Raw genomic sequence first — 27721 nt, 5'->3', positions numbered from 1 at the left:
TAAAATTTGCGAAGCAATAAAATCACTTAAAAACAACAAATCGCCTTGTATAGAGCCAGAACTGTTAAAAATTGACGCAATAACGAGTGTCCATTTACGCACGCCAATTATAAATCAATTCTGGCGTACGGAAATTTATGAAGGTGTCATCATAAATTTACCAAAAAAAGGGAAATTGGAGAGGCATTACGCATTTGAGTATGATCAAAAAGGTGATTGCACACAAAATGAATAAAAGAATTTGAACTTCGCTTCTGCCTGTGCTTAGGAAGGAACAAGCCGGTTTTGTGATCACAAATCCTGAGTCGATCATATTAACCGCCTAAGAGTGATCATACAACAGTCTGTAGAATGAAGATCACCTTTGTACCTATTGTGTATAGACTTTGAGAAGGCTTTTATCACCGTAAATCAGAATCTTCGTATTATTCTCGAAAAACAACGGGATAATCCCCCATACTTTTTAACTGCGTACTTGACGTAGTAATGAATAATGCAACATCTGATAGAAGGGGAATCACTCCAAGGCAGACTGAAGGACCTTGACTACACTGATGACATTTGTCTACTTACTCACACCTTTTCAGACATGTAATCTAAGTTGTCAATAGTCCAGGAAACTGTAAGACAAAAATAATTAGAATGAAAGTAAATAATGAGCAAACATTAACCGTTAAAATTTAGTGGCTTTAACTAAAAAAACAGTTACTGCATCTAATAATTTTCTACTCACTTTACATGTACACACAGCCTCAAAAGTGACTAAAAACCAGTGAATTATTTGTTTAAGATAATGAAATTCAATTAAAATTTAAGAGATTATGCCGAAAATTAGGAATAATATATTTCACTGGCATTAACTCACTTTTGACGTCCATAGTATGTATTGTGATTACAAATACAAAGATGTTTGTAGTTTATGAAATTTTTAGTCCAATATACTTGATACCAATCGGCATTACAAAGATGACGGTATAATATGTCACGCATGTCGCGTTTTGAGATTTTTAATTTGGAATTCAGGAAAGAAAAATTAATTGAAAATGGGATTAACTACCTAGTTCTAATTATTTATTTTATTTATTTATTTCAAAACATATAATATAAAGCCATAGAGGCCAAAATAACAATTAAAAAAAAATGTTTTGAAAAAAGTTTGCTTTTGAAATTTTTACAGTGTTTTTTAAATATCGGAATTTTTACTTGAATATATTAACGAATTAAGAAGGTTTCAGGATTTATTTATCCTCTGAAATACCTATCTGCACAGATAAGACTGATATTTTGTAATTTGTTGCAATTAAATGATTCGATTATATCATATCCATGGATTTTAGCAACAGAATATCAGGATCTATGTTTGTCCGTTTACAAAGGTTTTGGTATTCAGACAAATTTCGACGGAATGCTGGTACATATTAGGCCGATATTTTTCCTACTCCGAAACCGAATATTTGGTCGTACATACTTTAATAAATAATAAATTGTTATTTTACGAAACCAAAGTATGCTCTATAGAAACGTGATTTCTTTATTAATATCCTTAATCAGATTTGGCAAATTTTACTTTATACCTATTCCGGGAAATTTAGTTTTTCGATTGCAAAAGTCTTATATTTCAAAAAAAAACAAATTTAAATAAACTTAATGCTACACAATTTACCCACCTACCTACAATATCAAAAGTGTGAGTAATTGTGAAGTTGGATAAACTGTATTTTTTTCTTTTGCGAAGAAAAAAACAGCTTACACAATTACAATTTTTAAATTCGTACAAAAAAAATGTCAGCAAAAAATATGTTTTTTCTTTTGCCTTATGAGTACACAAAAAAAAAACACAAATACATATACATACATATATATAAAAGTATATTTATACACACAAACTTTTTTCTTCATAAACCAAAAAGTTTAAATGAAAAAATTCTGTTTTAACTTTTTTAACACGGAAAAACAAACAAAAAAGAAAGTAAAACTGCTTTTTTCTTTCATTAGTTTGTTACTTTAACTTTTTATAGTACAGAAAAATGTATGTTTGTTTGTAAAATGACAAAACAGCTGCATACATATAAAAAAACAAGCCGTTCAAACATTCATACATATATACATTTAGTACATACATAGTTTGTAAGTTGTATGTATGTATATATGGTTTGTAATGTAATTTTGCTTTATAAGTATGTATGTCTCATACAGTTGAAGGAAAAAGGAATGAGGCGATAAAAAGAGAACAAGAGAGGTAGAATTTAATATGAGTAAAACTTGTTCAAAAAAAGTTTTATGTCGTAATTTTGTTTTGTTTTTTTTCAGCATTTTTGTTTTCTTTAAACTGATTTTCTTTTTACTTACTTTTTTCTTAAAGTGGTACATACTACATGTGTATATATAAATATAAAGGTAGACGTCATACTAAACAAATATACGTTTATAACGTATATTTAATGTAGATATGAATAAGTGTATAACAATGTTTAGGTTTAATAAATCTAATGCTGGGATTATAAAAATGTAGGTAGGTATTTATTTACCTATTGAAAAGTTATAAAGAGTTAACCTAATATTAAAAATGAAATGACAATTTATTGAAATTTACTGAATATTTCTTTTTTAAAATAATTTCATATTATTTAAATTCAAGTAATATTAATAGATGAAATAAAAATAGGTACATACATATGGGAATTTCCAGAGAAAGGTCTACCGTGACTTAAAATAAAAATGTTCATAAACAACTTTTTCTAACATTATACCTAGGTATTAAAATTTTATACCTATTAAGTAAAAAGTTTTTTTTCAGCTAATCTGAGTTGTTATTGGACTGAAAACTAAAAATATAATTTTTCTTGCACTTAGCTACTTTTAATGACATTTTCTGTTTAGTATTTTATATGTTTATATATTAATTTCATGACTCCACTAATTTTATAAAATCTTTCTATCAACCAAATTAAAAAATAAATAAAAGGAGCCGAACAATGCTCGATTTTTCATTTGATAAGCATACAAATTTTAATATTTTTGTCTGTTCTCTTTTAGTTTAGGAGTTACAGGACTTTAAAGTCATTATAAACATTATAATAGTAAATATCTCCTATAATTAATTAATTCTATGCATTATCTTATATATAAAATAATATAATAAATACTTACAAAGTTAATTAATGAAATTTTGAGTTGAATTGGTAAATTCAACTAAACATGACGGAAAAATATGTAGCGTGACAAATCATGCTAAAGGCTGTAAAACAAAACTAATACAAACAACAGGACTACCCTCAAATGATGGCTACATTATTAATTATAATTTACGCTAAATAGGTATTTAGGTATTTTTGCATTTTTCTAGATGCAGTCGAATACTAGTTCTATTTTATGTCTCATTCGGCATACCATGTTTATTGCTAATATATTCGAAACAACTAATTGATCAAACTTATCTTTTGCACCAAAGATTGTGCTACAAGTAGGTATACTATCGAAAAATGTAAATAAAAAATAAAATTGTTCAGATTTCTTTATTTCTTTTTACACTTATATTGAACACGCATTTCTCAAAATGTTGAAATTTGGTATAGTATTTAAAAATCTCATTGTATTTTCTAACAAACCTATTTCGAATACCTACTACGTTTTCATCTAAAAGAAAATGATTTTATTTTATATGCATTATTAAGTTTTTCTTTGTACAATTTACTAGATAAATTTAATTGCACATATAGTTTTACATACAAAGAACCATTTAAAGGCCAAAAAAATCATATTAATCTAAATAATTATTTAATTGACAATTAAATTGATTCCCAAAAGAGCTTTTGATCTACTCTAAATCAGGAAAATGTGCCAAATGTATTTGTAAAGATAAAATATTATTAAATATTCTTTATAAAATTGTTCGATAAAATACGACAATGTCGCAATTATTGGAATCGGTTTTGAAGCCTACAAATTGAAAAAAAAAAATAGGCATTGTAGAAATCCTGTGAAGCAAACATGTTTTAATATTTTCCTTAATTATTTTTTTTATATTTCTATTTAAGACATTAGATTTTCCCATTTTAAAATAACCAATATCCTGTATTTGTTTCACACTTCACACTATCATCTTATTGAATACGCCTTCAAAAATACAAACTTGAAACAAATATTTATTTATTTTTCGGTTTTTAATTTATTTTTTTCTAATTTGTTTAATAAAAATCTAAATTTATTAAACAAATAGGTAACTATTTCATAATTTTAAAAACAAATCATTTTCATTTAACAAACATGAAACATTTTTCTTTGTACAAGAATGAATATTTCAATCTGATTTTCTATAAATAGATTTTTGAAACCATTTCATTTAACAACAATAGAAAACAAAAATCAAACGAAGGAACAACCGACTGAGACTATAAATAAAAAGCTATTAAAAATAAATACAATCGAACAAAAAAACTCAAATAGTATTGAAGCACAAACCGCCACAGAAATTAAAATAAACAAAAGAATTTTGTTTTATATTTATACGATGAAAGAAATAATTTTTTATATTCGCAATGGAAACCAAGTCAAGGTAGCACCATAGTACGCGAACAAATTGCAACAACATACAAATAATTGATTTAAAAAGAAAAGTCAAATAATGAATGCATTAAAAACATGTGCTTTAATGTACAATGTAAAAAATCAACAACAACAACAAAAACCTGCACCACATAAACAACACAACAAATAAATATACATTTGGGTAAATTTTTCTCAAGCGAAAAATAAAACAAAAAGAAAACAGACAAGTACAATTACAAACAGGAAAGAAAATACCGCGCAATGCAATGTGTCAAACAATGATAATACAGAAACCACATACATACTCAATATTTATTCACTTTAAATGGGAGGTATCATTAATTATGGATAGATCCTTATAAAATTCGGTTGTATGATTTAGGTATTTACAAAAGTTACATATTAAAATCGAATTTTTCTTATAATTATATTGGCGCTTTAAAGCCTAACGAAGTCAGGAGGTTATTGTGTTATTTGATTCGTGTATAAATCATACAAATTCGAATGATTTTCTTGACGAATCGAATAAATATAAATCCCCAAATTTCTTCTTCACTTGGAAATGCATACAATATATATTTTTAAGAAAGGCCAGTTTTCATACACCACTTAAATATCACCGGAATATAAATACTTCAGTATAATATTAATTGCTTTCAAAATCACTAGATTTTATAAGAAAATCGCTAAATTCGTACAGTGGAAAAGTAAAAATTATGTGTTGCAACATAATATGTACAATGACAGCCATATTTGTTGTGGAAGAAAGATGTCAGTTGTTGTTGTTGGCTCATCAAACTGCTTACGGCAGCGAAGCTATTTTTTGTATTGTTTTTTAAACTGATTTTGGGGGTCTTTAAACACCATCAGTATCATAAGAATATACGGGTGTGTGTGTGTGTCAGTTTATGCTCAACGAGCAAAATGGCTCAGCAACATTCAAGGCGAATTTAACAAGGTGACAGCAGGGGCGAATTCAAGCAAATTCATTCATTTTTTATATATGGAGTTTGACATTTCACAGTAGAATTTCTATAATCAGCTGTTTTCCCGATTAATATATTCGCCTTATACTCGTTGTTATCAATAAAAGCAATGTGTGTTGTTATATTGTTTTTGTGTGTGTGCAAAATTTTGTAACGAGTAATAGCTACACGGCGAATTGGCTGACAAACGCAAAAAAATAAATTGTAAAAAAGAAATGTGAATGCACAGAAAATTATGTATAAAGAAATATTATGTCTTAATTCATTGACAGCTAATGAAATGAAATTATTATTAGTAACAATAGTTAACATTTTTAAATATTTTTTACAATTCTTATCTATTTTCTTTGTGAAATGCTGTACTTTTTTTCATATATTTTCGTCATCATAACACTCACCACACACACACTCTCTTCATAAAAAAACTTTCACAATATTGAAAATACAACAAAATATTGCATTAAATATCTTTCAAAACTATATTCAAATATTTTTTATTGTTAATTTATTTTCTTTTTATTAATTTCTTCACTTTTCACTAGAAATGTGGTTGGTCTCTTTTCTTACGAGTTTTTTCTTTGTCGCGCGGCGGCTACTTTTTGACCAATAAACATTAAAAAGGAAGAAATTTAACAATGCTGTTTGTCTTTACTTGATAAATTTTATGTTTTTTTAATAAAAAACACATGCAATTCACTATACTTTGTTAATTCTACACATTTATAACAATTTTAATAACTTTTATTACATGAATTAAATTTATTTTATATATTTTCACGAGTTTTTACTTTTTTTATTCAAGCAACGCGTCCATAAAAATTCCAATTTAACACTCGTACTTTTCAAAATGGCGGAAAATGTTAAAAGAAATCAACGAACACACGGCCACTTTTTTCTGTTTTAGTACATTAATGACGCCGATTGCAACCAATTCGCCACTTTCAATATTTGATACTCGTCGTGTTTATCATCTCATTTTTTTCATTCGTTTTCCACCATTAACGAATGATTTTTTCTTTCATTTTTTTTTTGTTTTTTCACCCACAATTTCTTCACTTTTATACCACATTCAAAACAATTATTTTTTTAATTCTTTTTAAATTGTGCAAAAACGTATATGATCAATATAAAATTTACCATAAATTTTGTAAGATTTTCAATAAATTTCTTGCGTTTGATATACCCGTAAAATATTAAAAAGTGCGGCGTCAATATGAAACAAAAATGTCCGATTACTGCAATGTACAAGAAGCAACTAACAAGTAAAATGTGACTAACGACGAATTGTTATTTAGTACAAAAAGTAACGAATAGTTTTTAGAACTTGCAGAGTTGTATTTAGGACACATCCTGCCAACTGGCAACACTATGTCTAAAAACAGAGTTGTATTTTGTATTTGTTTTTACGAATTTTCCACAAAATTTAAAATTTCTTCAAAAATGTAATTTACCAAGAGATTTCAACTATAATAGTTATATTCTTTGGTTTTATTATAATACTATATAATACTATAATAGTTATATTCTTTGATTTTATTATTCCTCTAATAATACTTGTGGACTTTTTTCAAATTTAGTAGTAGTACTATATAGTACTATAGATTGCTTCAGCTATGATAACCTCTAAACTCTTATTTAAAACGAATTTAGCAAACAAGAAATAAAATTGGAGTGGCAAAAAATTTTATGTTTGACAAGTATTGATACAAGTGATATTCGGTATTAATAATATTAATATGTTCAAATTAACTTTGTTTTCAAACACAATTAATAACCTTACTAATTTTAAGTTATTAATTTGTTATAAATATGTTATGCTATTTAATGTCACTTTCAATAAAAACACAAATGTACTTTTTTATTAATTGTACAGTTTTTTTCTTTGGTGTAATTTTTTTGCCTGGTTACCCTACATTATGATAACTTTTTTCAACGAAAATATGGCAACACCTTTTTGATCTACTGAAGGCCTAATTAGTTTGTACGTTCCGTTCCGTAAGGAATCAGCTGTTTTGTTTATATCTTATGGGAACGTCGCCTGGGTTGATTAACAACTCGCGCATCATTTAATTATTTTGCGTCTTACTCTGAAACGTGTGTGATGTAAGGCTTTGTATAACGGTTCCTGTTTTACGTCGTTTGCACCAACCGCATGTCTTTTAATTTGATAAACCCTGGTGGAGACCATTAAAACTCTTTGTTACTGGTGGAGTACCAATTAAAACTCATATCGTGAAGTCTTTTAAGCGTTCCAGCTTCCTATATAAAGATATAGGTCAACTAGGGACTTACTTAAATCGTGTGGGATACCCTGGCATTTTGGTTACGTACCCCTGCCATCAATTTTGAATTAAAAAAAAAATCTTATGGGAAGTTGTGTGTGTCGTTAGTTTTTCTGTAACGTTGCCATTCTGTCACGGATGAATCTGCTGAAAACTGAATTTTGTCCGCAACGTTAAGTCACAGCTAAAACTGCTGATATCATATATAGACAAAAATGCTAATATGAAGGCAGTGGTGCCAACATTTTTTGAAATGGAAATATTTATTATTTACAAAAGAATAAAATAAATAAAATTTAAAAAAAATATTGAAAATTTTATAAGATATACATAAATTTGTACTGATGTATGTAAATTAAATTATTTAAATTAAATCTTTCAAATGAATTCATTAGCAACCAATATATGTATTTATAAAAATGTTCGCAATAATATGTTGACGGTCTAAACACAAAAAATAACAAAATCACCATGTTGGTATTTTTGTTCTTATTTCAAAAACATCTGATACGTTCTTATGAAAAAACTAACTACAAAATAACAGCTTACAGAACGGTACAGAACAGAACGTTAAAGAACGCAAAGACTAATGGAGCCTTGAGCCGATGCCACAGCGCTGCCCATGTCGTGAACGCTGAAATGAGCAGAACCAAGGCGAATTCATTAAAGGTGATGTCAGTTTTACAAAAACAACGATTGGTCTTAACAAATGTCAAAAAACCAAAATGAATAATTAAACAAATAAGTATTTAAACTTAATATAGTGTAGATAATTGAATAGTGATGGTTTTACTTATTTATGTAAACAATAAATATTTTGTTAATAAGCTTAGAATATGTAGATATTTAAATATAAAAACAAGCTTTGACAGTTGTTAGAACAAAAAGCGAAAAAAAAAATTATCAGCTGTTTGACTGACTCCACCTTGTACAAATTCGCCTTGAGCCGAACCATTTTTTTATATTGAGTTTTTCGTAATGAGAAATGGGGGGTCTTCAAACCAATCATTCCCATAAGAAATGCACGTGTGTGGACTGTGATGTAAGTTAAGCTAGGTACTCTGTTCAAAATTCCGTGCGAAATGCTGTCAAACTACATATAAAATATTTGGAATGAAATATATGCGAAATAATTTCGCAAAAGCAGTACTCTGTTTTTATTGTGGAAAACATGTGAAATACATCTGGCAACCTTATTTTTCCACACGAAATAACATAAGCAGCACTTCTTTCGCACGAAATTAAAACTGTCAAACAGCATATAAAATTTTTCGCATGAAAAAACCATAATTTTTCGCAAATATGAACAGAGTACTAGGCTTTAGATGAGTGGGAGTATAAAGTTGAACAATCTGGCAGCATTTTAATATCTCTAGTTTTTTGTAACAAATACTTAATTTAAAAAAAAAATTGAGTAGTTCTTTAAAAACTCCATTTTGTAAGATGCTACTTGCAGGTTCTACCTACCAAATTTGAAATCAACATACATTATTCAAACCCTTTTTTAAAAAATTAGAATATGCTTAGTTAGTGATTCACAAACAATTTTTTTTATTTCTATTTATTATTTTAAATTATTATAAATTAATAATAAAAGAACATTTGATGTTAGAGACCAATTTGAAAAAATGGCAAACAATGCATCCAGCTTTGTGGCACTTTAAGAAGGATTATTGTTCCGACTCAAAGGAAAAGGCATCTGAATGCATATTAAGAAAATGAAATAGGTGAATCCAGAGACAAACAGGGTAATGGTGTTGAAAAAAAATCAATATATGTATGTAGATCATCATACAAGAGATAAGTTCGGAAAGTGAAAACCAGTATGAGGTCAGGGTCGTCTAAAGATAAAAGTAATTTATAAACCAAAATTGTGGTATTTTGGGCAATTAAAGTTCTTGGACGACACTGAACATTAATTCCATAGATGACGATATGGTATACATATTGTTACGAAATTGTACTTGAATTCAAATATAACGATTTTAACACGGCTGATTTAAAAGTAGCATAATGCTTTCAAGTAGCAGTGCTGTAATAGCAAACTGTAACATATCTGTGGGCATTATTAACATTGAATAAAAGCTTTCAGTTGACCATTGATCGTAAGTATGGCAACGCTGTTTGCTGCGACCGTATATTCGAATTCGAATATTCAGTTAAAGAACATTGTAGAAAGTACACCACAGATGGCGTATGTATTAGAAAGACCAGGGGTGACCACAAGTTCCTTATGGAAGAGTAAACACTAATACATTTAAAGAAAAACTACTTTTTTCAATATTTTTTGTTGTTAAAACCAATTCATACAAAGAAAAAAGAAAAAAAAACTCACTTTCAAAACACACATTTTTAAAATGAGTTTATCAGAGACGCTTTTCGAATAAACATCAACTGAGTGCCTAAAGTGTGTTGTATTTTTCAAGTGAATTCGTGTACATTATAAAGTGTGTCTGTATTTCTGCGAATTTATAAACGTGTATAAAAAACATTGAGTGACTATTTAATTCTGTGGTTGTTGTACATTTTAAATAAATAAAGAGTTATTACAATTTTTAAACTACTAAACGGCTTTTATTTGCAATCAAAAGTATCCGGTTTATTTAAAGGAAATAAACAAATGTTTTAAAAAGGTTAAAACGTAACAATATGTTATTGCAATAACATCACTTATTTTTAAGACACCAAGGAGGTCATGAAAATTTGCTACAAATTGAGGAAAACTCTCAGCAACAAGAAGATAATTAATTGAATTGAAACGAACTTGCATTCAATTTCTCATTCAAGTTGGTGTTTCAATTTTCAATCAAGTAAACAGCTGATTACATTTGTTTGCACAATTTGTACTAAAATTGTTTTCAAGTATGTAAAAGATTATCAAGCGTTATCAAGATTAAGCGTAGCTACAATATCGGAAGATATATATATCTGTGATGATAACATTGCGTTTATATGTGTTAGTTTCTAGCGGCTTTTTTCAACGAAAATATGGCAACACCTATTTAATCTAATCGTTTTCTTTGTTTTCATTTGGATTTCGTTGTGTTTTTCTTCTATTAGTTTTTGTACCAGTCAATTGCAGAATAAAAAAATATTTGTCATTGTTTTACGAAATAAGCAGAAAGTGCAGCAAGCCAATACAAAGTTTAAGCAAAATCTTAAAAATACTTCAAATAAATCAAAAATATATAAAGCAATGTCTAGTAGAAAAGCATCCCACTCTGGAAGTTGGTATTCGGACTCAGGTCAGTAAACTTTTGGAAACAAAATAGATATTTTTTTTTATAGAAGTGAAGAAATCAACATTTGATTAGAAATTATGTTGATCTGTAAAGGTGAATTAAGAGGGTGGGCTGATTCTGTATTCTAACTAATAACAATTATGTGTCTATAATCATAATAAATAAGAAAATAAAATAATATTTGTTGAGTTAATTTAAAGAATTTAGGTTACAAGCTAATTTTATAGGACACCCGAAGTCCTGAGGTTCAAGGATTATTTTTTGGAACGGGTATTGTCTGGCGGACGACAAAAAATGGGCTGTGGAGTAAGATGACCGCATATAGGTCACCATGCATACGAATTAATCTCATTAGAGACGAATATATACATACATGTTAAGTAATGCCATACCTAATCTGAAAATATACCCCGAAAATATTCTGAACGAAAATATTTGAATGCAATTAGAATAACAGCTAAGCCATTAGGATTCTTAAACATAATTTTAGTTTTATTTGATTTGTTATATTCTCAAATTTTCATAAAAAATCTTGCCATAAATAGGGATCTTCGAAATAGCTTGCATTTTAATAATATGCTCTCATAATTATAAGCACAAACACGTTAAAATTTTTGCCTGCTCTCTCTTAGTTTATGAGTTATAGGAATTTAAATTAAAATTAAATTTTGATATACAGAAAAATTGATTTTAGCGAAGCCGGTGTTCGAAACACCGCACAGTGTCAGATTTTGCCAATTTAGGGGGACTAAAGTCAAAATTTTGTTTGTCTTTTTTTTTATTTATTTATTCATTCATGTAATATCGAGCCAAAAAGGCCATACAAAAATTCATATTACATAGAAAATAACCTGAGCAAAAAATGCACTTATTATACATTAAAAATAAGTAAATAATACAATGTTCCCTAAACGGCTCCCCAGCCATAACCAAACTAATATAATCATCGATACAAAAGCAATTAATAAATAAACAGTCCAAATTAGTGGTTCATGGTAAGAATTGAAACAATAATAACCAAAAACAGCAAATTGCTTAATAAAAGCATAATAGTAAACTAAAACAAATATGCATATTACAAAGTTATGAACTATTTAACTGTAAAAAATTAAGTAATTTAAGCTTAAAATCATTATTCATTTGGTAGATTATTCCAGTAACGTGCAATTCTTACAAAATAATATATCTCATAGAATGATTAATATATTTTTTGCCAATTTCTTTTTTGTTTTCTTAAGTTTTTATTCTTTTTAATAATAGTAATAAAGCTTTTTAATAAATAATTTACGATAAATTTTTCATGGCGTTTTACATAAATCGTTTTATTGTAAGTATATCTGAAAGTAAGAAATCTTTCATGGACTCAAAAATATAGAATACCATTTGATTCCAGCGTTCTGTTGTCATCACAAGATAAATTGATATATAACCTATTGCGATTACAAAATATGTTTTGTAACCTTTTGTATACTGCATACTATTGAATGGTATGAAAAGCTAATAATCGATTTTCGATCAACCATTTTCATTTAGATTTTTACAGTCGATTAATCGAACACAATAATCGATTTTTTAATAAACGACCTGGGGCCAAATTACCGCATTCGTGATCGAATGAGCTATCATATCGAAAAATTATTTCGATATCGAAATTATGATAAAATGTACTACATTTCTTGCTCGATATCGAATGCCATAATCTCAAATAAGAAAATTACGTTCAATATTACTCGATATCTAATGAGGTAATTTGGCCCCTGCATTTTTGGGAACTATAGCAAGTGACCCATATACGCTATAATTACGGATTAAAATCATATTTTGGAAGAGTATTATAACTCCTTTATGTTGAGGTGCTCATTTTATAAACCTTAACGGCAAACATTTGACAACAATTTTAAGGAAAACATTTCGTAGCTCTTTTTATAAAATATTCTTAAGGTTGAAAAAATTTCGCATTAAAAAATGAGGTCCTCCGTGAATATTATATATTGCAAAATTTTAATGAAATCAAAAAACGTAGATAATACTAAAAATTCCGGAATTTTATTTCTATTTCGATCAAAAAACGATTTCAGCATAAAAATCGGAGTATATAATCGATCACGAAATAGTAGTTTTTGGACCACGAAAATCGATTTTCGACCATAATCGTAATTGATTTACCATTCACTACTGCATACACATTTTTTCAAAAGTTCAGCAAGATAGTTTTCAGGTTTAAAGTTGTTTTTCAAGGTTATGTTAAAGGGTTAACGTTAACCGATTTTAGTAAAGCTTTCAGACTTTATTAAAAATTATATGCTCTATAATATTCTGAATAGGTTTTAATTAAAATTCATAACAGTAAGGAAATTGGTATCATTCGCAAGAATATGGCCAAATAATTAGTTTTTCTCGAAAATCGCAAAATTTAAATCACAGTTACGGAAAAACTATACGAGATTTTTTAATACTTTTTTCATATTTTTATTCCCTATTATATTCTCAATAAATCCCAATTTAAAATGGAGTTTTGAAACTGCCGTTAAAAATATTTATTTTTTTTGGTCATACCTGCGAATAGGTTAACGGTATCCTACGAAGACAAAAACTCATATACAAGTAAATATGGATATATTTTAAGTAAAAATGAGCTTTTATTTTAATATTTATCAAAATATGTTAATTTTGTTCCTACATTTCTTGTTCTAGTTGCTTGAGACAAGTTAATGGCCTGGGGATTTTTTAATAACATTTTTTAACCAATTTTTGTCTTTTATATCTCATTAGAACAACAATTACGTACACATTTCGATTCCTTTAAATTAAATTACAAAAGTAATTACTTAATGGCTACATTTTTACAAAAACTGAAAAAATTAATTTTTTCCATTTGTAAATGCACCTCAAAACTTCAGCGTCGTTGCGCCACCATTTAACGTTATTCTATCATCCTAATATTTTACACAACGTGTTTCTACAATACATAAAACAATTCTAGAGGGGGGACGGTAATAATTCGCAATTTTATTTTTTTTGGAGGAATCTACTGGAACTGACGGTAGTTGTTCCAGTTGTCCGACTTGTGCAAAAATTCGTAGCTTTACCTTTAATAGTTTTCAAAATACAGATTTTAGTCCCAATAAAATGGCAAAATCTGACACTGTGCACCGCAGAGTTTTAAGTCCCTTCGACTGACCGAAGGCAGGCAATACAGATGACAGGCATCTAGATGTTTTATATTTATAATCATATTGCAAACCTCAAAATTTAATACTGTTATTGTCTGGTAGATTTAAATGGATCTCATTTGAAGAATTATCAAAAAAAAGTAGCTTAATTTAACACCAAATATACAATAAATTCATAAAAATTTTAAACAGCATTTTTAAGTAAAATTCTTTAAAATTATATTCATCGTATTTTAGCTTTAAACGAATTTTAATATTGCTTTGACCCTATTTTAAACCTATTTTAAAGTATGTATTCTTTTTACATTTTATCTTAAAAAATGGGAATTTTTAAGATAAATATTTATAAATTTGCAATAATAGACGATACTATTGCAATTGCTAAACATAATTTCAAGTCCGCTGGGGAATAACTTCCACTATAATAATATACATATGAATTTGTTCGATGTTCCTCCGGCAGTGAACTGTCATTTTTATCATTTACTGTTAACCTGCATGTAGTAATTAAATGTGTAAACATCGTGGCATCTAAAAGTTATAGTGATGGTAACATCACAGAATTTAATAACAACCTTATATGATAGTCAAGGGACAAGTCCAGCATCAGGAAAATATCGCGACAATATAGTAGCGCATTCACTTCTTATGTCAAACATTTTATTTGGGTTAGAGATATTTAGCGGTACATCTTGTGGTAATTTGACAAAACTTAAAATTTGTATTAATCGTATTGTGAGATTTGTATATAATTTGGATAGAACTGGACCAGTTTCTTCATATGTGCGCATGTTTTTAGGTTGTGATTTTGATAATTGCACAGTTTGGTGCAAGCGCATTTTACCATACTGAATATGCAGAGGTCATTTCAAGTTCCTGTTATTAATCTATGGAATAGTATTATACCTTACAATGAAAGACCTTTTTCTCATAGTTTATATATGTTCCGAAAGATTATTCTCGATAAATTATAAATAATTACTGTTACTAACAACATTGATGTTATACAGAATAGTATTAATATTGTTAAATGATTTACAACAAAAATGTTACTTGTATTAAATCAATTTGTAATTTTATTGATACGAATTTAAGAATTCAATAATTCTTCCGTATAAGAGATTTCTTTAATCATTTGGCCCATAACACAGTACAACACATGATTTTGGGACTCAATTCTGACAATTGCACGTGAAAGTAGCCCCAAAAATAAGAACTTCTGCATCATTAGTTTTGTCAAGTTGGCTGCCGTAATAATTTAATGGCCATACGAATTTTTTTCCTCAAGGTGGATTTTTACCACTATTTCTATTTTTTAGCACGGTTATATCTCGTATACCGTACGGAATATCTCTTTTGTGGCTGAAGCAAACTTGTAGATATTGAATAGTAGAAAAAAAGTACGGAACATACCTATCCGAAAAAGGTGCCTTAAAAATCGCAAAAATGCCCGTTTTTTTTAAATTTTTACCTATTTTTCACATTTTTTGCTCAATAACAGGATTACAAATCCAATTATGGACCGATTACCATGAAATTAGGTCGTGTGATTTGTGTCTATATGAAAGTTATTTATCATGAATTTTGTATGTATACCATCATTTTTAACAGATTTATGCACTTTAAAGTGATTTTCGGAAGCGTGTCTTATATGGGAGCTATGACTAATTCTGGACCCATCATAAACAAATTTGGTACATATAATTTGTTCGGCCAAGAGCCTGTTGAAATTGGCTGAAATCGGTTCATTATTTCACCCCATGCAAATGACCTCCCGAGATTGGACTTTATCGCTCATAAATGTTTAATTTATATATGTATCTACACAAATTTCGCTCCAAATAACTTTTATATATACAAAATTCATGTCAAAAAATTTTATTATGATCGGTCCATAATTATTCATAGCTCCCATATAATACCCGCTTCCGAAAATCACTTTAATGTGAATAAATCTGTTAAAAATGATGGTATACATACAAAATTCATGATAAACTTTCATATAGACAAAAATCACACGACCTAATTTCATGGTGATCGGTCCATAATTGGATTTGTAATCCAGTTATTGAACAAAAAAGGTGAAAAATTGTTAAAAAATTTAATAAATTGACATTTTTTGCGATTTTTAACGCACTGGATGCACCTTTTTCGGGTAGGTATGTTCCGTACTTTTTTTCTACTATTCAATATCTACAACTTTGCTTCAGCCACAAAACAGATATTCCGTACGGTATACGAGATATAACCGTGCTAAAATATAGAAAAAGTGATAGAAATCCACATTGAGGGAAAAAAATTCGTATGGCCATTAAATTATTACGGCAGCCAACTTGACAAAACTAATGATGCAGAAGTTCTTAATTTTGGGGCTACTTTCACGTGCAATTGTCAGAATTGAGTCCCAAAGCAATGAACTGAAAAATGTTGTACTGTGTAAGGGCTTTGATTATAAATATAAATAAATAAAAATAAAATATATTTATATAAAAAATAAAAATGTCCATATTAAGTTAATAAGCATACATTAACAAACAAGTTATTTGACTTACTCCGACTTATTGTTTTTTCAAAGAAAATAACAAAAACAGTAGTTCAAACGGTGCTGCTTTCTAATCCTTTAATAAAATTGAGAATGAAAAATGTAGCACATTTTCGTGTTATTAGGGCAACAAAGGTTAATGGAAGAATAAAGGCATTATTTATGACAGAAATGAAAACTCCACTATGTTATCATCCCCTTAAAGTTGGATTAACCTTATACATATGGGCAAGTCCCAGAAACAGTCTACCAACAAAAAAATTTTTAAATGAATTAAACTTGAAATTTTTAATTGTAATATTAGACTAGATATGAGTATTATATTTTATATATAAACAAAATGTATTTCGATGGTCATTCATACAAAAATGATTACCAAATCCAACACTAGCTCAGATATCTTTATTTTATACAAAAAAAAAATTAATTTTAAAATGTGTTTTTATCATTACTTAAGTGTTAACAAGATGGTTCGATTGGCAGCTATATTTTTGACCATTCAATTTAAATACAAATTAATTTTGAATAATTTCACTTTGAATGGAATTTTTCACAACTTTTCACGGAAAAGGAGATAATTTCCAAGCATCTGGATAATTTGTAACGAGCGTCACGTAACGTGCGTCACAAAATGTTCTCGGCTTTTTATTAAAACTGCAAATGTTTGTTCATGCAAATAAGTTATATTAGAATTATCTTTCATTCATCTTTCTTTTAGGAATAAGATTCCTAAAATGTTACTTCCATTTTTTGTAATGTGCATCACAAAACTTTGCGATCAATTATGGCATAAGATATTAGCAATTGATAGCTAATATCTTATGCCATTTGGAATTGCACTTAAATCTCACTATAGCGTGTAGTATACGTTGGAGTTATCTTATTTGAAAAACCAAAAAAATTTCATATTTAAATATGAAAACGTGTACGAATGAAACGTTCGTCACGTAGGATTTGCCCATATATATGTATACCGTTTACCGTTATAATCAGAGACCGGGTTCATTTTCATTTCAATGGTAAATTCTCATTCGCAGCCATTTAAAAATAATTTTTTCTGATATATCACTGAGAGAGTGATTTATTCGAGAACATTTTAGGTTTGGCGTTGAGAGAAACAGAAAAGAATCAAACACAAATAATCTGGATGATTGATTTATAATTTATTTTTTCCTAAAGGTCAGCTTGTGACTTTTATTTCCGAACATGAAAAATAAATCGCAAAAATGCATTTGACAAATGCATTAATTTGTCAAATGCAAATATAACAAAACAAAAATATAATTTTTGTTACTCAGACTTCATATTTATCATATTATTTCCATAATTTGTTAAAAATTACTAATAATATGTTATTGTATGTAAATAAAATAGAAAGTAACAGTTATTAAGCACAAGAAAAAATGAATTGTCTATCTCACACCAAACCATTAAAAAACAACAAAAACTAATAAAGGTCATACCAAACCATTTAAATAAAAATCATTTTATAACTGTTATTTTCAGTGATTTATTTTTATCGCAAAAATATAAATCACAATTTGGGTTTTTTGGTATATTGACGAGTTATTTTCGATCATTCAATAGTAATATGTCTAAAGGACAAAAAAAGACTTGGATTGACAAGATTTCTAGGACTCATATTTTTATTTTAAATATTTTCTTCTATTATATTGCCTTCTTCTCGGATAATTTTTTTTTGTATATCATTCACACGTTCGTATGAAGCTTCTGCTACTCGTGTCATACGTTTTTGTAAAAACATACAATCATCTCGTTGCTTTCGCAATTTCTCCACGCCTTGTTCCAACTTAGTACATGTACGAAAAAACTCGCTTATTTCCGGAATATCGCCAAATTCTCCAGGATGATCACGAAATTTTGATGTAACTTCTATGGTCAAGTCATTGAGACGATTTTCCATGTATTTTTCGTCAAATGAATGTTTTAAATCATTGACAATTGTCTTTAGCGAATCAGAGCTACGTTCATTCAAATGCAAATCCTTAATGCGATTTTTTAAACAACCAAAATTAATATTTTCAAAACGCTCTCCTATAGTTTGAAATAGTTTGCAGCTTTCATCCAGTTGGTATTGCATTTTATGTATATCATCATCAATGGTATTAATATTTGAAGTATCCAAAACTGAACTTCTCAAAGAACTATCTAGTTTTGGTGTTATGTCCTTGCGACAGCTAGTACTGGGCGTACAAAGTTCACTCGTGTTACGGGAGGAAGATTTTATTTCCGTAATTTTCTCCGTATTAAGGTCAATTACAGTTTTTTCACAATTATCTTCCAAACTTGCAAAATTAAAAAAAAAATGTTATCAATGTATTATTCATAAGACATTTATTTATTTACATATTTATTATTCATCTGTATTTACCCTTCTTCAATAATTGAAACCAATTCTATTCTTATCGTTTCCAATAGTAAGTTTGTTGTATCTTCTTCACATTCCATATTGTATATTATCAAAAAATGCTTATTTATCAAACAAAAACATGAAAAGAATTGTTTTTTAAAATTAAAAAACAAACTTGTTTGATTTATAAAACTTGTTGCTATAGAAATATTCAGCTCATTTTCTGTCTAACAACCAGTGTGACCATTTTGGCATTTTTGCAGTTAGATTTAGAATTTTTTATTTTGATTTAGCTGCAAAATTTTCGATTTAGCATATAATATAATACCAATTGAATTATTAAATTCATGTGGGAAATCATGAATAAATATGTTATATAAATGTGGAGCTAAAATCGAATCCTGAGGAACACCACAACGAACATCACCAAAAGCAGAATATTCGTTTTCCAGTTGAATGCAGAATTTTCTATTTTCAAAAAATTTGATAGTAGTGATATAGGTCTAACTAACATTATTTATTTCATAATTATTTGGTTTCTTCTGTATTGGACAAATGTTTGCTATTTTCCAACTATTTGGAAAATATCCATTACATATACAATTATTAAAGAGTATTGTCAAATAATCAAAAGCTATAGGAGGGAATTTTCTTATAATAAAATTAGAAATGCCATCTAAACCAGAAGATTTAGTTTAAAAATAAATCAAAGTAAATTATATGAAAATTTCAAAGAAGAAATGATACATTTTTCAAATGATGAAATTACAACTATAGAATTACAATGGCAAAAATTAACTTCATACGAGTGGAAAAATCAGAAGACAATTATTGAGTTTTGGATACAAGTTTATGAATACAGGAATGCAGTGAATGAAAATCCCTTCAAGGAATTGTCCGATTTTGTTATGAAATTTTTAGTTTTGCCATTTAATTATGCAGAAGTTGAACGTGTATTTAGCAGAATGAATCGTTTAAAAAATTCACTCCTCTATATAAGAAGTGGATTGAAAAGATTGAATAAATGCTGCCAAAGTTTTCAAATAACTAAAGAATTAATCCAAAAATGTGATAGAAATATATACATATAATATTATAACAGAATACACTTTTGATGAAGTATTTAATATGTAGCCAAAAGTTATTATTTCTTATTTAAACTAATTTATTTGTGAAGTACAAATGCTATTAAATAGCAAATAGTTCTTTTTTTTGTTTTGTGACATTTTAGAACATATAAAATACATAAAATGTTACATGTATTAATGGTCGCTTTTGTCCAAAATTGTTTTAAGCGCATGGAAAACAAAGTTACAAACAAAACAAGCCCTAAATAACTAAAATCTGTCCACAACTTTTGATTTTATTCACAAAATATAAAACTGAACCTTTGAGTTCAGTATACTTTTGAATAAACTTTTTAATAAAATATGTTTTTATTTTGTAATTTTTAGCTTCGGAGCTTTCACGCCAGTTAGACAACTGGTTGGGTGCTGCCACACTCTCACATGGTCCAGCTAGGGCAATTATTGCTCCGTAAGTTAAATTCTATTTATATAAATGTAAATTTTCTATTAAAATTGTGTATGTTCTTAGTCATGCAGGTTATACATATTGTGGAGCATGTGGTGCTTTTGCCTATCGTCAAGTTAGTCCCGCTGTAGTGTAAGTAGAACTGAATAATAATGTAAGACCAGTTGTATTTAATAGAATTGTGTTCATTACAGAAAACGAATTTTTATTTTGGGTCCTTCACATCATGTACGTCTGCGAGGCTGTGCTTTATCTATTGCTAAAAAGTATAAAACTCCACTTTATGATCTCAAAATTGACACTGATGGTAATGTTTTATACTTTAAAATGTTAAAATAAGATTTAATATACTCAATTTCTAACTTACCCAGTTAATGCTGAACTTGAGAAGACTGGACACTTTTCATGGATGGATATGAAAACGGACGAAAATGAGCATAGCATTGAAATGCATTTGCCCTATATAGCCAAAGTTATGGAAGAGTATGTTTAAAAAATAAAAAAAAAAATGTAAAAAAGTTTAACAATGTACTAATTTTCTCTCGATTCATTATTTAGTTTCAAAGATCATTTCACAATTGTTCCCATTCTGGTGGGATCTTTAAATCCCGATCAAGAGGCTTTGTATGGACGTTTATTAGCCAATTACTTTACGGATCCACAAAACTTATTTGTGATATCATCAGATTTCTGTCACTGGGGTCATCGTTTCAATTATACCTATTACGATAGATCTTGTGGTCCAATCTATAAATCCATTGAAAAGTTAGATAAACAAGTGAGTACACTTAACTTAATATGAAGATTTCTACAGTCTTATTCATAATGAAAATTGAAGGGCTAATTAACGCAGCTGATAACTTAAAAAATGTTAGCAGCTCGTTAGTTAGCTCTGAAATTTCATTATATCATAATGCACTATTATTTAATTATATTTCTTTTTTTTAATTTAAGGGCATGGATATTGTAGAAACATTGAAACCTGAAACATTTACCGCTTATTTGCGTGAGTTCAATAATACCATATGTGGCCGTCATCCTATTGGCGTCATGCTTAGTGCAATTAAAGTTCTCCAAGAACAAGGTTACAATATGAGCTTTAAATTTTTAAAATACGCTCAAAGTAGTCAGTGTAAGAATATGGATGATTCAAGTGTTAGTTATGCATCTGGCTCTTTAATATTTGAATGTTGAAAATATTAAATATTTTGCTCTCATCTATACTTTTTCAATTTGATTTTTAAATTTTTTTCGGACAGTCGAAAAACGATCGATTTCTACTACAAAATAAATTGAATTTGTAGTTTTTTTTTAAATAAATTTTATAATTCCCATTTTCATTGCAAAAATGTTTTTCAATCAAAATTTAATAATAAAATTAGGTATTAATTATTACCCATAAATATCCCTCAATAATTTAAAAAAATGTAATATTAATAATAAATAATTTGTTTTTAAATAAAAAAAAATATTAAAAATAATGTATTTATTTCTCACCAAGGATTACACTGTGCAACAAATGAAGACTTGGAAAAACACATGTTCATGACAGTATACGTTCGTCTCTACTACCAAAGGCTAGTGTAAAACCCTATACTCAGTTTGTCCATTTTGGTGAACATTTTTTTTTATGGGCCCCCAAAGATTTGAAAATCAGTGGTCCCTCAAAAAAATGGTGTCATCTGTTTTTTCCAACAGCTCATACAGACTTGGTGCTACCGCTTAACTTAGCGTTTCGTTTTGAAAAAATATAGGAAGGACTTGGTGCTACCGCTTAACTTCATATAGGGAAAATAGCTTTTTCGTTTTGAAAAAATATAGGAAGGAAATTTTTTTTTTCACTTTTTTTAGAATAACTCCCTGGGACTCCTAATTTTTCACTAACAATAAAATGTCATGAAATATCAAATACAAAATTAACTCAAATAGTTTAAAAATAAATAGTAGTAGATATTTTTCACAAATACCCTCTACCTCTATAGGCACGTTATACAATAGCGGTGTACTTTGCTGAAAGACCCATGGAGTTACAAGACCTAAATTTTCAGCACTTACTTTCAAATTGTTTTTTAAAATTTGTAAGTAGTCTCGGCTGTTCATTGTTCTGCCTACCTACCTACCATTTGTCGAATAGCGTAATTTTCTATGGATCGCACAATATCCCAAAAATACACAACAGGTACCAATTGCACCATTTTTATTTCGCATCGCAATAGAGAGTAACCCCCCAGGAATTATTGCCATCTCAAATTAAAATTATCAACAGACTTTTAACTGGTCATACATTCAACAAGCCATACTTCAAAATGATTGGATCAATAGCCTCAGATCTATGCGAAATTTGTAATGTAATTGACGATTATAATCATGCAATTTTTCATTGCAACAAATTCAATTATCAAAGGCAAGGGTTTGCCTTCTTCAGTGACTACAACAGTCTGATGGATTTGCTGAAAACCAAGAAACTCACTCTATGCAAAAAGCTTTTAAGCTTTATAAACATATGTGATATTGAATTGTAATCACATTATATAGGTGCCTATTATGAACTAAATTCGTTTTTCGACTGTATATTTAAATCTTTTCCTGGATCCTGATTCGGTGGAAGTGTAGCTTCCACTTCTGTTCAGCTGTATTCCACTCTTTTGGAGTTATCCTCAGTCGAATCTAATTTTGGTTTTCCACGCAATTGTTATAAATCTAAAGTTTGCTGCTATATACTTTTATAAACCTTCAGACTCAAATGAATACAACTACATATTCAGCCCAATTATGAATAAAAAATTCCGCGGGAGTTTGTTCCCCGGGAGATTTTTCCCATTGAATTTGAATAGGAAAAATGGAAAAAGGGAAAAAACTCCTGGGGAATTTTTATTCATAATTGGGCTGATTTCTTTTTTCTGTCATTAAGTATGTATAATCCATGAAGGAAACCTGGGGACAAGTGTCTACAAGTCACCAGTTTTGTCGACTATTTTGGTGACTTTTTAGCGACATTGTCAACGAAGACGACTCTTCCATCTGTTATGAATTCACACAATTTCGTTTTTTAATTTGTTTATTATAACGTCAAATGTTAACAAAATATGCAGTTTCATTATTTACATCTACTTCAGAAAAGTACCAAAAGTGTACATTAGAATTACTAAAATGTACTAGTGAATAAGTACCTAGTCAATAGTAATATCGTCAGTAGTAGACTTCCAATGACACGCACATGTTAAATGTCTATAGTAAATACTATTGTCTGGGGTAAAATAAGTCACTAGTACTGGTGACTGTGTCAATAGTAAGTCAGTATAGTTTCACTATTGACACTTCCTGCAGGGTAGTAAATACTATTGTCTGGGGTAAAATAAGTCACTAGTACTGGTGACTATGTCACATCCTACAGGGATGTCAAGTATTGACACAAACAGCACTGGCATATAAGCACACATGCATGCTTAGCCAAAGTTCTCTTGTTCTCTTTTGAGAACAATTTTTACTTCCGCGGGAGTTTGTTCCCCGGGGAATTTTTATTCATAATTGGGCTGAATATCTTGGTATGAATACTTGTTTAAAGCCATAATCTTTAGAGCATTTATCTTGCGACTTTACTTTTAAAATCATCAATATTTTGATCGTGCTGTAAAGTAGCATCCAACCTTAATTTTCATCTCCTAAAAACCCATCAGTTAAGCAAGTAGTAAATGTCACTAATGTCTGATCAGTTGGCGGACTCCATTTGACACGTATCTGGTATTTGTAATGCAGAAAGAAGTCAATTACAAAGACAATTGTCACTTAATTATCTCTAAGTAATCTATAGTGTAGTCACTTTAAACGTTAATTGTGTAGTGCATTTCTCTCGAAGAAATCCAAAAGAACATCACGTGTTAAAATATCGAGTCACGTAGCTAGTTATGAAATTAATTGTCACCCTAAATGATAGGTAAAATCACTAGTTCAGAACAGTCTCCTAGAACTGTTGGGAAATAAGTGTAATAACGGTAACTGTGTATGTGAAGTTAAAAAATCTTTCGACAACGAAATCTCTTATAAATTGAAATGAAAACAAATGTTTTCGATACATTTAATGATTTTTTGAAGCAAAATGTTTTGAAATGATAATTTTCAATTGCTGATTGAGTAATGAAGAAGACTTAATGCCATTTCTATAATAAATTATTTTTGTCCAGATAAGATAAATATATCAAAAAATGCAAAAATATACCCATTTTCAGAAAAATGTGTGGTTCGGATAGATAATTAGTCTACATTGTATTTAGACGTTCGAGAAAAAACATGCATTTCCATATAAATCTGCCAAAAAATTCGGGAAAGATTTGGATCCGCTATTAGCAAAAAGACAAAAAAAAACAAAATACAAAATTGTATATCTTGAGTTACAAAGCATTTATTTTGATATACACATCTGCTCAAAATAATAGATACACCTAATTGGAAAAAATTTAAATGGCGGTAACATTGAAAATTTCCTCGCAAGCGTTAAGAATACATCATATTATTAAAATTTCTATCTGGCAATGTCATGTCAGTCAAAAATCTGGCAACTATTTGCTTTCATGTTGATTTTTAAAAACGAATTTATTTGAATTACAAAAAATTATTTGCTCATAAAAATAGATACACATCAGTAATTTGTAATTTGTTTATATACAATTTTTTTTTTGTGCAATTTTTTGTTCCTATTTACGTGAAACAGTAAGTATAATTTAAATTTTAGCAACAATTTTATAAAAAATAGAACTCTTTTGAAGAAAATGGGACGAAATCATCATTGTACCGAAGATGAGAAAAAAATTGTTCAAACGATGAGAAATCAAGGAAAATCATTACGGGAAATAGCAAAGAGCATAGGAAGATCTTTACATTTTGTCCAAAATGCTTTATCTAAAAAACAAAAAAGAGAAACTCGCGGTAGACCAAAGAAAACCAGTCCAGAAACAGATAGGCGGATCGTCCTTATGGTTAAAAAAGACCCTTTCATATCATCGAAAGCTATTTCTGCGGAGCTATGTAACGAAATCAGTCCACAAACAGTTCGTCGTCGTCTTTTACAAGCTAAATTGCCGGGAAGAATAGCCAGAAAAGTGCCACTAATGCGCCAAAAAAATATCAAGACAAGATTAGAATTTGCTAAAGAGCACTTACAATGGTCCGGGTGTGAAGGCGAAAAAAAATGGAGAAATATTTTATGGAGCGACGAAACAAAAATAAATTTGTTTGGAAACGACTGCCAAAGAAATGTACGCCGACCAAAAGGAAAAGAATTCCACGTTAAATTTACAAAAAAGACGGTAAAACATGGCGGGGGAAACATAATGGTTTGGGGTTGCTTTTCATGGAATGGTGTTGGTCCGATATTCCGAATAGAAGATACCATGAATGCTAGTGGGTATAGAGACATATTGGAAAACGTAATGCTTCCATATGCATCGGAAAATATGCCATTAATATGGACATTCCAGCAGGACAACGATCCAAAACATAGTTCAAGATTAGTTAAAAACTGGTTCTTGGAGAATAACGTACCTGTTTTAAGCTGGCCCAGCCAATCCCCTGATTTAAACCCAATAGAAAACTTGTGGAGTGAATTAAAGATAAGGCTTTCGAAGGAAGTTTTCAAAAATAAAGACGATTTATGGGAGAAAACGCAAAAAATATGGTACGAGATTCCATTGGAGAAGTGTCAGAACTTGATATCCAGTATGCCCAGAAGAGTGGAGAAAGTTTTACAAAACAAAGGTGGATATACTGGATACTAGCTTTACTTTAATAATAAACTAATTTTTTTAAGATAAAATTTATTAGCTTTTGTTTAATAAGAATTTTTAAAAATGTATCTATTATTATGAGCACCAAATTTTTCGAAATTTAAGAAATTTAATTTACTTTATAATATTTATTATTAATTATGAAATATTTTGTTTTTGTTTTTTACTCTCCTTTTAACTATAAATAAAAATCGACTGAATTTTTTTATAATTTTACAATATACCATTATTTTTTTTCGTTTTTAAAAAATAAATTTTGGTGTATCTATTATTTTGAGCAGATGTGTATATCCCACTAAGCGACCAAAGAGGTCTTAAAGTAATAGGCCTAAGCTTTCTTTTGAGCAAAAAAAGTCCCATTTTGGAAAAAAAGATAGATTTTGCAAAAAAAAAGTAAAAAATTGTATGTCTTGAGTTACAAAATATTTATTTTTATAGATATCCCACCAACTCGCATCCCACTAAGCGACCAAATATGTCTTAAGCTTTCTTTTGAGCAAAAAAAAATTAAAAAAAGGTCCATTTTGATTTTGCAAAAAAAATCAAAAATTGTACTATCCAATAGAAAACATCGATTTCCAAAGTTGGTTCACTTGACATGAAATGCCCCATATATATATACGACATTTTTGTAGATCTATTCTAGTAGATTCCACATATAAAAAAAACTTGGTTTTTGGGGGTATCATATGCTAGGAGACTATACATGGAGTGTCGTACGTTCCATATTGTATGTTATTTTCAATCTTAATATATATCTCAAAAGTTTGAAGTCCTGGATTTTTTCAATATTATTCTCGAAGTTGCACGGCCTAAAATAACAAACCCATATATCGATGGCTTAATATAAAAAAGGCGTAACTCGATATTTTTTTACTTTACAGGAGAAGGAAAAAAATTAATAAAATCCATCAAATTTTAGACACAAAAAAAGTTTAAATGCAATTTTTAATAAGAAGAGATATCACATTTTATTTCTTATTTAAAATTTATTTATTTTAATGAAGTTATTTAATATAATTATTTTTTCATTGAAATTTTTGAAAATAAAAAATTAGTTACGCCTTTTTTATATTAAGTCATCGATATGTTTCACAACATAAATAAAAACCTTGTAAACTAGTATAATTTTATTTCATATTCATGGCGAAACCCTAAAAACTTCTGATATAGTATATGGCCTGAAACAATGAACATTAATTCATAGTATACGAGTGCAATTTACTCAAAAGGAAAGATGAAATGAAAAACAAAATAAGGCCAA

At 28.7% G+C, this 27721-nt stretch overlaps 3 protein-coding genes across 8 annotated transcripts in view; 1 reads left to right on the top strand and 2 right to left on the bottom strand.

Moving 5' to 3' along the window:
- Positions 1 to 6796, bottom strand: part of CtBP (C-terminal binding protein) — a 44408-nt gene extending 37612 nt beyond the window's left edge. For 3 of the 6 annotated variants that reach the window (XM_065515118.1, XM_065515124.1, XM_065515123.1), the window contains exon 1: positions 6672 to 6796. The gene's annotated coding sequence lies outside the window, so the exon portion shown is untranslated. Of the gene's footprint in view, positions 1 to 5932; positions 6162 to 6282; positions 6550 to 6671 lie in introns of those variants that run through there. The other 3 variants (XM_065515119.1, XM_065515122.1, XM_065515120.1) reach the window with 3 other exon arrangements.
- A 4108-nt stretch (positions 6797 to 10904) lies between these two features.
- On the top strand, positions 10905 to 22158 carry LOC135949618 (protein MEMO1). The gene is made up of 7 exons (XM_065499228.1): positions 10905 to 11061; positions 20599 to 20680; positions 20741 to 20809; positions 20872 to 20984; positions 21049 to 21160; positions 21236 to 21455; positions 21632 to 22158. The coding sequence occupies exons 1-7, from the start codon at positions 11013 to 11015 to the stop codon at positions 21869 to 21871; spliced, it is 885 nt and encodes a 294-aa protein (XP_065355300.1). The 5' UTR covers positions 10905 to 11012; the 3' UTR covers positions 21872 to 22158.
- LOC135948898 (uncharacterized) lies at positions 18425 to 19277 on the bottom strand. Its single transcript, XM_065498349.1, has 2 exons — positions 19166 to 19277; positions 18425 to 19079 (listed from the first exon to the last, which is right to left on the bottom strand). Exons 1-2 carry the CDS (start codon positions 19240 to 19242, stop codon positions 18425 to 18427), a joined length of 732 nt encoding a protein of 243 aa, XP_065354421.1. The 5' UTR covers positions 19243 to 19277.
- Positions 22159 to 27721: the final 5563 nt, after the last annotated feature.

This window comes from Calliphora vicina, chromosome 1 (assembly GCF_958450345.1).
Source record: "Calliphora vicina chromosome 1, idCalVici1.1, whole genome shotgun sequence".
Taxonomy (NCBI): domain Eukaryota; kingdom Metazoa; phylum Arthropoda; class Insecta; order Diptera; family Calliphoridae; genus Calliphora; species Calliphora vicina.
Note: the sequence above shows the minus strand (reverse complement) of the source record. Positions and strands in the feature narration are given on the sequence as shown.